The sequence below is a fragment of the Ovis aries genome, chromosome 2 (genome assembly GCF_016772045.2).
Source record: "Ovis aries strain OAR_USU_Benz2616 breed Rambouillet chromosome 2, ARS-UI_Ramb_v3.0, whole genome shotgun sequence".
Lineage (NCBI taxonomy): Eukaryota > Metazoa > Chordata > Mammalia > Artiodactyla > Bovidae > Ovis > Ovis aries.
Genome location: NC_056055.1, coordinates 118865471 through 118879091, shown reverse-complemented (window position 1 = coordinate 118879091; position 13621 = coordinate 118865471). Strand labels below are relative to the sequence as shown.

General features: G+C 42.8%; 1 protein-coding gene across 3 annotated transcripts in view; it reads left to right on the top strand.

The window, feature by feature from the left end:
• The first annotated feature begins 231 nt into the window (after window positions 1-231).
• The window catches only part of MFSD6 (major facilitator superfamily domain containing 6), a 61890-nt gene continuing 48500 nt past the window's right edge, over window positions 232-13621 (top strand). For all 3 annotated transcript variants that reach the window (XM_027964707.3, XM_027964708.3, XM_060409619.1), the window contains exon 1: window positions 232-1820. In XM_027964707.3, the coding sequence (XP_027820508.1) occupies window positions 265-1820 (1556 nt within the window). In that variant the 5' untranslated portion in view covers window positions 232-264. The remainder of the gene's footprint in view (window positions 1821-13621) is intronic.

Sequence of the window (13621 nt, the reverse complement as noted above, 5' to 3'; positions counted from 1 at the left end):
AGCCAGTCAGTGGCCACAGAGAGAGCACTTGAATTTTGTAAAGTTATTTTCCCTTATCATTATTGTATGGCTGCAAGTGAATGGTGATAGTTTTCTCTCACAATTATTACTTTAAGTTGTAGTTTGAAACTCCTGTTTCCCACCAGGTGAAACTCTTATGTTTAAATGTTATCATTTTCATTCTGAGCCTTCTTTTAAATTTTTTTTACAGATCAACAGCCAAAATTTTGAAGGCCGTCAGCTTTCTGATGGTGGTGATAAGCCATGGCGACAGATGATAAAGTTGCCATCTTAACCGATGATGAAGAGGAACAGAAGAGGAAATACGTGCTGGCCGATCCTTTTAATGGTATTTCCAGGGAACCAGAACCACCTTCAAACGAAACCCCGTCCCCGTCTGAAACAGCTGCTATTCCTGAGGAGGAAATAGACTGGATAGAGAAACACTGCGTTAAGATAAACAATGATCTTCTCATTTCCAAGGTCTTTTATTTTTTCTTTTACTCTGCATATGGCTCTCTCTACCCCCTTTTGCCTGTGTATTACAAGCAGCTGGGAATGTCACCCAGCCAGAGTGGACTGCTGGTAGGCATTCGATACTTCATTGAATTCTGCAGTGCCCCCTTTTGGGGTGTAGTTGCAGATCGCTTTAAAAAAGGCAAAATCGTCCTCCTCTTTTCTCTTTTGTGTTGGGTTTTATTCAACCTGGGCATCGGATTTGTCAAACCCGCTACCTTGCGATGTGTACCAAAGATCCCCCCAACAGCTCATCCCACCAATTCAAGTCACCCATTCACTATCCTGCCGACAAATTCCTCCATTGTCTCTTTCATCACCACCTCCCCAAGAATTCGTGAGAAAAGGCACCTGCTTTCTTATGATGGGCCAGTGATGTCAGAAGTGGGGCCCAATGTCACAGAAACTGTCATCTTCCCGACAGCTCCAAACAAGACCAGTGCACCCACTCTGCAGCCTGAGACCGAGGAAATTACTGACCATATTGTGACCTTGAACCCAAGCACCGCAACCTCCTCTGCCCCCCCAGGAAATGCAACCAGGGAGACAACCACTTCCATCGTCACTACCACCAAGCCTGTACCTTCTGACCGAGTCACTCTTGTTTATGATCAGCAAGAAGTGGAAGCCATATTCCTGGTGGTCTTGGTCGTTGTTGTAATAGGAGAGTTTTTCAGCGCCTCCTCCGTCACGATCGTGGACACAGTGACGCTGCAGTACCTGGGTAAGCACAGAGACCGCTATGGCCTGCAGCGAATGTGGGGCTCCCTGGGCTGGGGCCTGGCGATGCTGTCTGTGGGCATCGGCATCGACTACACCCACATGGACGTGCTCATCGAAGGGAAGGGCTGTAAGCCGCCCGAGTACCGGAACTACCAGATCGTCTTCTTCGTCTTCGGGGTCCTCATGACCATGGCCTTGATTGTTGCTACCCAGTTCCGGTTCCGCTACAGCCACTTCAAAAACAGTGAAAGTAAAGGGAAAGAGGTGGAGATCCCTCAGGTGGAGAGGAACAGCTCCACGGAGTCCTCTGAGGAGACACCGACCGCCACCAGCCACTCGCAGGCCTTCAGCTTCTGGGACTTGATCAGGCTGCTTTGCAGCGTGCAGTACGGCTCCGTGTTGTTCGTGGCTTGGTTTATGGGTTTCGGATATGGCTTCGTGTTCACCTTTCTCTACTGGCATTTGGAGGACCTGAATGGAACAACAACTCTCTTTGGGGTCTGCTCAGTCCTGAGCCATGTGTCTGAGCTGACAGCTTATTTTTTCAGTCACAAGCTTATTGAACTGATTGGCCATATCAGGTAAGAGCATGCCTACTGTGGCTGCCCCTCCGCAGTTGAACTTCATCTTTTCATAGTTTATAGCTCCTTTGAGCACGTTTACGGATATTATCATTTGTGTTGGGGGTAAGGTTTAGGTGCGAGTGGGGATTTCTGTTGCTCTTTCTCTTTAAAATAGAATCAAAAGGAAGGAAATGAAGAACTTAGTTGAATTATCTCAAAATATGATGTTTCCCTTCTGTATGCTAAGAGACTCTTACATTAAGTGTTTTCAGGTATAAAAGCACCAATTTAGTCAACTCTATTACTCCATGGACCTTGAAGGGTCCAGCTGTCTAAGGCATTTAGGAAGAAGAGTTTAAGTAGATAAAGAGGATTATGTTTTTCAGCCTTCAGTTATTCTCAGCCACTTGCTGATGCAGAAAGACCTTGAATATATGGTGTATTGAAGATGTCCATTATATTTAATAGGCTGTGATGTAACACACCAAAATCATTAATCCATGATATTACATGGAAGAGCATCTTATATAATTTTTCTGATTATTACATGGGTCTCTGCATTTTTATCTGCCATGAAAACATGGGATACTTAAAAATCTTTCTTCTACTTAAAATTTCCCATGTAATCTTTTAAGCAAAAAAATCTAGAAATACTTAGTGTTTTTTATGTAGTGTTTCTTACCACTAATGTTTGTCTGAAGTTGTTTGAATAGTACCTTGCTCTTTATGTCTTTCTGCTTTGCTGTTGGCTCTAAAATGTGGAGCCAGATACACTTAAACCTCATAGAAAAGCATGGCATGTCTGTCCCTAAAATTTGAAGTTGCTGTAATTAAAAGCAACCGTGTGCGTTTGTGTGTATGTGGTAATCTTTAAATCTACTGTTTCTATGAGAAATTACAAAGGAGAAATAGACACTGGCAAGATCTGAGAAACATTGATCTTTTTTCCTTTAATATCCCTTTGACTAACTGAAGAAAATATTTTCTAATGTCAAGTTTCAACCTAGAATCTTTCTTTTCCCAGTGCAATTGTGACTATTTTTCCTTGTTTGATTTTGCTTTGGGAGGCTGTTTTCCGTTCCTTCTCCATCTCAAATCTCTGACCCCATTGTTGTCACAAAGTCAGGCACTGTATGGACAGCTACCAGAGACACAGGGTGCCTGAGGCACACTCAAAGAGCCGTGTGATATTATGGTCTGGGGTTGTCCTTTAACCTTGTCCAGGTTATGTTTATGTTCTCCGAGCTGTGATGAATTAGACTCACAGTGATGAATTTCTTCAGCTTGGTTGGGTTGTATGAGCAGGATCTCCCCTCACCTAATAGTGTGTTTAAAACCCACAGCCATTTATTCCCAGAAAGGTACCTTGTCAGGTCTTACTCATGAGTGGCTTTCCTAGACAATATGATTTAATCACTCAATAATGTTAATTGAATGTCGGCTCAGTACACAGTATGCATGTAGGTTTTATTTTCACAGAACGTTTTAAGGTCTTCTCACATGCTAAGAAAAGTAATTTCTCTTCTATCTTTGCCTTTTCTCTAAAGTATATAGCTTTGTGATAGAATCCTAGCGGGTTTACTATTAGGTTTGGTAATTACATAAACTTCACACTTGTGTTTTCTTTTTTTAAGAGAGAACTCATTACATAAAAACTCATTACATGAACGCTAATATCTCCTTATGTAAAAATGAATGACTCACTTAACCTTAATATTCTAGTTTTACATACAAAAGCATCTTTTTTTCCTTAAATGACGTAATGGAAGAAGAAAGCTCTTGTGGTCACATTGTTGTTCCCAGAAGCCTACTGGGATTCCATCAGTTTGTGGTCATTTACTGCTTTTGAATTTTTATCCTGTTCATTGAAATGAATTAACTACTTTTAAAAGATTCTGATAGTTGTGGTGAGATTATGCCCATGTATTTAGGTGGAATGGATATGTTTCCTTTGGTGAGAATTTTTGGAGTCAGGTTAGTGGTGGTTGAGATTTTGAGGGCTTAAAAATTTAGTGATGACAGTTTTACTTTTTAATTGGAAGAATATCATGTTGCTAGTTGATAAACAGAAATCATCTTTCTATGAATTCATAGCCTTTATGTTTTCCTTGTAGGATCATACGGAGAGATGTCTGGCTTGTATATATGCATGCATGTTTTTCAGTATTCTGTGACTATCTTAGGCTTCCCTGGTGGCTCAGAGGTTAAAGTGTCTGCCTGCAATGCGGGAGACCCAGGTTTGATCCCTGGGTTGGGAAGATCTGGAGAAGGAAATGGCAGCCCACTCCAGTATTCTTGCCTGGAGAATCCCATGGATGGAGGAGCCTGGTTATGGGGGTTTGTTTAAAGGAGTCAGCATAACCACAAAAATTGTAACTATCCTAATATAGTCAAAAGTTGATGTATGGCAGAAACCAATACAATATTGTAATTTTTCTTCAATTAAAAACTAAGAAATTAAAACAACAACAAAAAGAATTTTTATAAAAAGTAGATTTTCATAAGTTTATATAGGTTCATAGTGAAGAAACCATCATACCAGAAAACAATTTTTAAAACAGCATGTCCAGTTTTGAACCACTTACTATTGTAACAGTTCGGCAGCTTGGGCCCCATTTTTCATTGACTAACATATCTATCAGTCTAAACACACACAGAGTAAATGATTTCTGATTTCAATCTTGGATTTTGTCCCCACTGGAAAGTGGCTATCTCAGGTAAATAGGATAATGCTTCCTATTTCCACTAAAAAAGTAAATTTCTTTTGATTCAAAACCGCAAGACTTTGGTATTTACAGCAAGTACATTTTTAGACTAATTTATGTAATGACTAGATTTCTTTATCTAGAAATATAAATGTATTTTAAGGCTATATTCACCTTGTTGAATGTTTCAGCAACCATGAGTAGAGTTGTGATCAAAATACATTTCAATTAATCATTTGTTTGAGCAAACTTCAGGAGAAAGTGAAGGACAGGAAAGCCTGGCATGCTGACGTCCATAGGGTCACAAAAAGTCAGACATGACTGAGTGACTAAGAAGAACAACAAAAATCATTACTATTTAATATTAGGCCATCACCTATGTTATGTGATTCAAATTGATTTACATTTTAAGGCACACACAAAAATCTACTCAAGCAATTCTAACTTTGACCTGAAATTCTTATACTCAGTCAGTTTTGTGATGCAAATACTATCTGGAAGCGATAATATATTAACCATCATTAGCCATTAATTACTACTAAATAGTTGCTAAGTATCCAAATGAGTTGGCTGGTCATTTAGGGAGGAGAGAGGGAAATACATGATGCTACCAGCAAGAGGAGGAACACAGACATTCCTGGTGGGCACTGCACAGAGAGCAAGAGCGGATAGCAAGACGCCGGCCCACAGCTGAGGACACGCGGGACAGCGTTAGCAGTCTGTCACTGGAGGGATAGCCGTCAGTGTCAGAATGGGGAGGAAACTGCAGCTGGCGAGATCAGGGGAGCAGACCTGGAGCTGGAGATTTAGGACTGTGTTTATGATTGGATTGCTTCGTACCCTCTTCCTTGTTTCTACCTGCCTCTTCGGCCTTGTTGTTGATCCTGGCCCCTTGGCTCTCGGGGCCTCTCTGCACCTTGCGGGGCCCAGTGCAGGCTTCCACAAGCTGCTTCTCCCAGCCCCTGGTCTGCTGGGTTCCGCTGCTGCAGTGGCTTTTAAAACTCCTAACGCTCCCGCTACACTTAGACCAATTGCCTTAGACTGTCTGGGGGTGTGTACCTAGGTATTCCAGCCGGGGTGGTAACTGCCAGGCTGGTGAGAGGCCTGGGTGGAGAATGAGCAGGTGTGAAGAAAGGGAAAAGCCTTCCCTCTTCCGTCTTGGGTGAACTTTGGAGATTGTTCCCTTTAATCCCTTTAATTCATGTGGTTCTTGCCCCAGCTTCGGTGGTTTGCTCAGATGCAGGTGTTGGCCAGTACTCAGCTGGAGACTGAGGGCCGCCCTCTGCAGCCCTCACTTGGTGTGCTGAGAGTTCCCTCGTTTGCGGTGCTCAGCCCTGCTCCCAGACTCAGCCCTGCCTCCTGCCAACCCGAGCCCTCCATGCCCTGCCAAGTCGCCTCTCACCTGTGGCTCTGCGTGCTGTGGCTGACCTTGAGCTCTGGTAACATGGTCCTCACCCCGTCCTTTAGACCTAGGCCTTGCGGAGGCTGGCTGTGGCTTTCTCCAGGTTCTCTGGCTTCTCAGCTCTTCCGCCGTCTATCTAACCACCCTGAATTAAGGTTGGTACCTGTTTCCCTGTTTCCCTGGCATCCACAGTCCTTAACTGCTTAGCTGGCAATCGCCACAATGAAGGGAAAGAATGGAAATAGAATAACTCAATTCTTGATTTAAAAAATAACAACAGAGGAGGGCCCTGAAGATTTTTTCCTTCTCTTTTCTTAATGGAATGTTATTTTTAATGTACAAAATGACTTTACCACAATAGAAAAAAAAATGATAAGGCTTATTTCTCATGTTGTCATCATAGTTCAGTCACTCAGTCGTGTCCAACTCTTTGCCACCCCGTGGACTGCAGCACTCCAGGCTTCCCCGTCCTTCACCGTCTTCTGGAGCTTGCTCAGAGTCATGTCCATTGAGTTGGTGATGCCATTCAACCATCTCGTTTGAAATTATACATAATCTAAAGGAGTGACTATTGCTCTTATCGTTTAAAAATCAAAACTCTGCATACGTGTTAAGTTTAATTGAAGAGTTTAATTAGGCCTGGACAACCCAGTTTAATAGGATGCAAGGATGAACACTAAAAGGAAGGGGGTTGGAAAAGATGGGGAGATTGAAAGCCAGGTAGGAGCTGGGATTAGGAAAGGAACTTTATCCTGGGTGCAGTAGGGCATCGTGGTGAGGTTCGGAGCAGAGGAGAGCCAGCGGTGTTCATTTATTTGGAATGCAGTGGGGAACTTTGAAGCAGAAGCCCCCTGAGAAGGTTCTTAAAATAGTCCAAGTGAGAGATGATAGAGGCCTGGAGTAGAGCAGTAGCAGCAGAAGCTGAGGGAAGGAGTGTGGGGGGAGGTAGAATCAGTGGAATGGTTTGGTGTGAGAAGTGATGAAGAGGCCTTCGTGTTTCAGTTTGGGTGCAGTGGTTCTGCCAAATCCAGGAGGAAACTGGAGAAGATACAGACTAGAGGAGAGAGTGGAAGTTCATCAGAATCCAGCGATCGGTTGGTTTACCTTAAAATTGAAACATCTATGTGGGAAGGTCGAACAGACAGTTGACTGTTATAAAAGCCCCAAAAGAGGTTAGGGTTGGGAATACAGATTTGGGATAGTTAAAACCAGGAACATGAGCGAAGTGAGCAAGGGAATCTTGTTGTGGAAGAAGAGAAATGGACTGAGGAAAATCAGTTATGCTTGTCTCCAAGATCCTGTTCTGAGTTTCTGATCTTATTGAAATGTTGGTCTCTGTTTTATGGTTTGAAATAGTATCCTTGTATCCTCATGTTTATGGGGAATTGTATGATGCTGTAACCTGTTTCCACATCTTGCTTCAGGAGCAAATGCCTTTCTGAGCACCCCTCCAATGCCATCACCTGAGCCTCGGTCTTCTAGGCATGTTTACAGTGGACCAAGGGAGACGTGAGTTAAGGAGAGGGAAAAATAAAGGACAAGGAATAAAAGAAACAGGGACCAAGAGTAAGAAAATAGAGAAAGGGAATAGCTGCGGTCTCCAGGGAAAGGTCTCTTCCTGTCCTCATTCATGAAAGGCAGTGCCCATAGTGGTTACCAGCACGGACTGGGAGGCATGTTGCCTGGTTTAGAGCTTCACTATGCCTCTTGGAACCATGTGGCCTTGGAGAAGTTATATAATTTTTGTATCTCTGTTTTGTCATCTATAAGTAGGAATATCATTAGTATTAACCTTTTTTTCATGAAAACTAAATGAGATAAAGCACATTAATTGCTTAGAACAGTGACTTGCATATATTAGTTCTCTTGATTTTTTTAAATTATTATTTAGCCAATATTCCGGTAGATTATGTTGCTTGATAACCACTGTGGAGACCAATTCAGCAGTCCATGGTAATGTACAAGTTGGACATTTCCTATGGCTTGATAATTGCATTTTAAGATACTTACCTGCCTGGAGAAACGTTTGCTGTGTGCTGTGCTTAGTCGCTCAGTCGTAGCCAACTCTGTGACCCCATGGACTATAGTCTGCCAGGCTCCTCTGTCCATGGGATTCTCCAAGCAAGAATAATGGAGAGGGTCGCCATGCCCTCCTCCAGGGGATCTTCCCAACCTAGGAATCAAACCCAGGTCTCCCCTGTTGCAGGCAGACTCTTTACCTCATGAGCCATCAGAGAAACTTTCACACACGTGCAGAAGGACATGTACAAAGATGCTGCTTGCTCACTGCAGCTTTCTAACCGTGAGAAAGAGAACTCGTCTAAATATTCATCATTGGGGAATAGATGCATTCAGTGTAGGGTGGTCGTAAGATGGAATATTACGCAGAAAAGGAACGGACTATATCAGTATGTCAACATAGAAAGCTCTCAAACCATGATGTTGAATGGGGGAGAAAGCAAAATAATACACAGTTTGGTACACTTATGCAAATCTTAACAATGCATTTCAAAAGTTATACATACTTTTATGGATATGCCTAATTGTATAGAAAAAAAAACCACTTAAATTTATGGAGGGAAAATGCATCCTGAGTTCATATAGCCCTAGGTTTCTGGACAGGACATAAAAAGAAGGGGACTGGTTGGGGAAGAAAGAAGATGGGGAAGCCCTCCGTTTATCTGTAACATTTTGTTTCTTTAAGGGAGTATAGCAAAATATTCAGTTTCCATTCTTGGTGCTATATATATATATTCTCTCCCTTTTTTGGTATTTTAGATTGGAAAATAGCTTGAAGCTTAGGTCAGTTTATAGTGGATCAATATAATTATCTTCCCATAAAAGAACCAGATGTGTGTGTGAGAGAGTGAGAGCGTGTATATGTTTAAAACTGTATATGTTCTAAGGAGACATATTGTATCCTTATATATCAGGTAAAATAAACATTAAGAGATCAAGGTACTAAAAAGTCAAGTCAAGTGATATCCCAGAGATATTGCATTTTATTGCTGACACGAGTCCAAGTATCAGTGTTTGCACCAGCTGTTTAATTATCTCGAGTCATACAGTGTCAATTACTGCCTTTTTTGTGCAAGTCAAAAGCCTAAGCAGTGTGGCTAACTTATTTCTACTTATTCTTGGGATGCTTGGTAGATTTTAATTATATAATTACAATAAGATACTTTGAATAGTAGATAAGAATTTTTCTTCAAGCTTCCTTCATAGCATACCCCTCCAAAACCTTTCCAACTGGAAGAATCGCACCCCATTCTTATTTCTCAAGTATTAATCATCTTTTCTTTGCCTTTTGTCTGCTGTCAACAACATCTTTGAATAGTAGTCTGGGGGGGGGGCTGACAAACAGTAACTTGTTAACTTTTTCTTTCCTTTAAAAAGATAACATGTAGAAGGAAGCTCAGACATTTTCAGGAAAAATCAGTGTCGAGTTGCGTTTGTCTGGGGACCGTAGTTTTGGCCCATGATCCTGTGTGGTGTGGTTGGCTGCTGAGTGCAGTGAGGTCACCTCAGCAATGGGTGATCGGCATGGTCCTTGGTTGTAACTGTGGATGTCGGTCGGGCGTTCACTCCACTTGGGAGAATGAACAGGAGCAGAAAGTAAATTGGCCCAGGTTTGACCCTAGTCATCTTCCCAAACCCTGGTAGGAGTGTTGGGAGTCTGGTAGCTCTCCTGTTTCCTTGTGTTCTTCTTTTTGCCGGTTCACCTGTAATGAGTGCACGTGTGCACGTGTGCATTTGACCTGGGTTCAAATCCCACACTTACTATAGTGTCTAACTTCATTCCATTGTTAACATTAATTAGACAATGCATAGCATCTAGTAAGTGCTCAACTGTATCTGACCTTGGATAAGCCGGCAATTTAGCTTTGTGAAGCCTCAGGTTCCTCATTTGTAACATGGTGGTAATAATTGTGTCTGACTTCATACCATCGTTAAGATTAATAAGATAATGCATAGGATATAGTAAGTGCTCAGCTGTAAACAACGGGTGGTGTTATTCCTGTTGTTATTAATTCACTCCTTCAACACATATTTCTTAAACATGCCTTAGGTGACGGGCACTTTTGTAGGTCTTGGGGTTATTTGGAATGTGTGATGAGACAGACAAAGGCCAGTCCTCGTAGGACGAACCTTCTATTGGGGTAGATAGTGAACAGTACACAGATTATCTCATTTCTGATCATGATGAGATATGGCAAAATTCACGCAGGACGCAGGTTCCCAGAGCGACTGAGAAGAGGTGACTGTTTCCGCTTGAGCTAACAGAGAGGCTTTCTCTAAGGAAGAGACATCTGAGCAGAGTGGTGTTTGCACAGAAGCCACCCAGGGAAGACGAGGGAACCGCGAGTGTGCGTATTGCCTGAATGAGGAGTGAGGAGTGATAAAAGTCAGCAAGGTGGGCAGGGCTCGTGCAAGGGCTCCAGGTTCCACCGAGAGAGAGTGTGTTTCCCTAAGAGCAATGGGAAGTCATTGGTGAGTTTGAGCAAGAGGTGGCAGGAACAGATGTCTGCCTTGATGTTTCTTTAAAACACTTCTATTGCAGAACGGGGACCCATTCCAGGGCCCCAGAGGGGGCTGTTGTCTAACACTTGGAAATGAATTGTCCAAGGAGACACAGAGGGTGAGACTTTACTGGGAAGGGTGGAGAGCAACAGGCTGAAGGAACCCAGGAGGACGCTGCTGCGTGGCTCGCCGTCTCACGTTTTATGGTTTGTCGGCTGTGTCTCCTTGGACCATTTGTTTCCGGACAATTCCTTTCTGAATGTTAGACAAGAACCCACTCTCAGGTCCTGGAAGGGGTTCCCTTTCTGCAACACTTCTCTGGGTGGAGCATTTATTATTGTTTATTCTGCCCTACTTTAGAGAAGTCCCATTTTACTTCGTTCCCTGAGTTTCAGATAAATAATGAATTGTCCTTTCTTGCTTGAGTCACAAGCTGGTGACTCATGCATGACCTTTGTTGATGTTGTGCCTTCCACCAATCCCAGATTAAATTGTGGGGTTTTTTTTTAGCAACTTCAAAATTGCAGAATAGCAATAGAATTGCCGAATTGCAAATTTTTTTAATTAAAAATTTAAATTTTATTGAAAAATAAAAATTTTAAATTAAGAAATCTCCAAACTTAACAAACATTATAATTATAGTATAATATTGAGAAAATAATAATAGTCGTTAACACTGTCATTTCAGCACTTACTACATCCAAGTGCCCTCCAAGGCACTGGTGAAATGCTTTACCTTCAAGCCCCCATTTATCCTTGCAGTAGCCTTGTGAGTTAGGCATTGCTGTGTCTGTCTCAGAAAGGGGAAGTTCAAGGTGCTAAGGTAAGTTGCCCACAGTCATACAGCTGGTAACTAGCAGAGGTAGAATTCAGACCAGCCACTCAGACTCCAAAGCCTGTGTTCTCAGCTACCTTGTAGGTTCATAGGCACGGTCTTAGATTGGCGAGTATATTGTCCCTTTATGCAGCCCAGCCTCACATCTTGGACTGCTCTGAGTGACCAGTGTCTGATACAACTTTTTCACCTGCTCCAACCACCCTCTTTTGTCTTCCTGGTGAGCTCTCCATTCCTCTAAAATACTCCATTCTTTCAAATTATCTTTTTTTACCCCCAGTGAAATTGTCATTCCTCCGGATTAACTACCTTCAAGAAGTGTTAGGAAGAGAGTAATGTGATTAAGCCAATTCACACTGTATATAAGTGGCAAAAATGTTTTAAATGGTGACTAGGCATCATACAGAAATGCAAGTATGATGACTAGTTATCAGACATGACTAGGTTTCATACATCATTAACAGAGTTAGTTCACAATTAAATATTGTGTTCTTTCAGTGTTTCTCTAAAGAAGTCTTTATTAAACGACCAGGTTCTATTCTGGGAATACAGTACTGAACCAGACAGATAAGGTTCCTCTCTCACAGAGTTCACTTTCTGGTAGGGGGTGGATGACCATAACATAAAAGGAAAATACTAGGTGTTACAGAAGTGTTAGCTTAGGTACCTGAGACACTGGGAGTTGGAAAAGAGAAAAGCAAGTAAAATCAAGAGTTTTGGGGGGAGGGGGCAGGGCCTAGTGTAGGTGGAGTGAGAAAGAAGAGTTATCTTGTGAATTGGATACCAAATGGGCGGTGGTGCCACTCGCCAAGCAAGGAAACCCAGGGAAGAGCTATCAGTACGGAAGAATGGGGCTTGTGGAGGTCCTATCAGATGAGAAAGATGCCCATTGGGAAGTTGTGTTTATGAGTCGAGATCTTGGGAGAGAGAATGAAGCCAGAGATGTTTGTGGGAAACCTTGGCACATAGCTGGAACAGCTAACTTCAGCCCGGGGTTTCTGTAACCATCCTCCTCCTCCACTCTCCTCCCTTCCCTTCAGCTAGTAAAGCTATCTGGGGCAGTCACCAACCTCCAGCAAGACATGTGACGCTATCAGCATTAACTTCTGGAAGCTGTGCCATGGAACAGGACTTTCGGGAAGTGACAAGTTCAGTGCTTCTGAGGGGAAGAAAATTATATTCTAAAGTCAGGACATGAAGTCGTGGCTATATCTTTAATGCTCTTTTGGTGTTATTAACTCATAACTGAAGGAGTTCATTCTAGAGAGAGTCTCCATTCACCCTTAGGACTGTGGCCCCTCATTTCTGCCTGGAGAAACGCAATACTAGAGGGAATATGATGCCCCAAACGGCCTAATGGCTTAAGCGTTATCTTCTGTGGCTAGTGTTTATCTGTTAGGTGCGATTAAACTGGGAAAGAAAACAAACCAGGACTAGACCAGCAAACAAATCAATTATTGTTTTTTAACACAAATGCCCGAGTATAGGATTGATTTTTATTACCTTACCTCAGGAATGCTACTAATAGCTGTAATATACTTTATTCCACAGAGAAGATTCTTGTAGTTTTTATAGGGGAACAGTTTTATGTTCAGTGTCCTAGTTAGGCTAAATCAGAAAATCATTGTTTCCATTTCCAATTCCTAGATCACCAATAGAACTAAATCTAAACGATATTGTTGTAGGCTTTATAACTTGAATGTGTGCGCATGCTGAGTTGCTCCGTCGTGTTTGGCTCTGTGACCCCATGGGCCATAGCCGGCCAGGCTCCTCTGTCCTTGGGACTCTCCAGGCAAGAACACTGGCGTGGCTCTCCATTTCTTCCTCCAGGGGATCTGCCCAACCCCGGGAGGGAACCTGGGTCTCCCGAGTTGCAGGTGGATTCTTTCCTGCTGAGCCGCCAGGGCAATCCCTCTGCTCCTTACCCAACCCAAACCATACAGTCAACTTCTGATTATTTGATTTCGAAGTCTGCTTGCTGGAGGCAGCCCTTTTCCAGCCCGTGGGTGGAGGCAGAAATGCTGGTTCACCCTGTGTCCTGCCACAGCACTGGTACTTGAGGTCTCTGGTTCTGCATCAGTAGAAAGGGTCTTTTGAGCCATTCCCTCTAGGAACCCCAAATTTTGTTTCTGGGTGAATTGTTTCTTTTGTGATCCAGGATATTAGGCAGCTGTTGAGTGGCCTTTGTGTTTTCTACTTTCCTCTTCCCTCATTCCTACCAACTCATCAAAGTTTAAAATCTGAACCATCTTCTAAAGTCGACCTAAACATACACCCAACTTCCTGAATGCAATTCAGAGGTGTTTCTTCGAGCCCGTGTGTAGGTTTGACTTTGTGCAGGGGCCTCGCAGTAGGA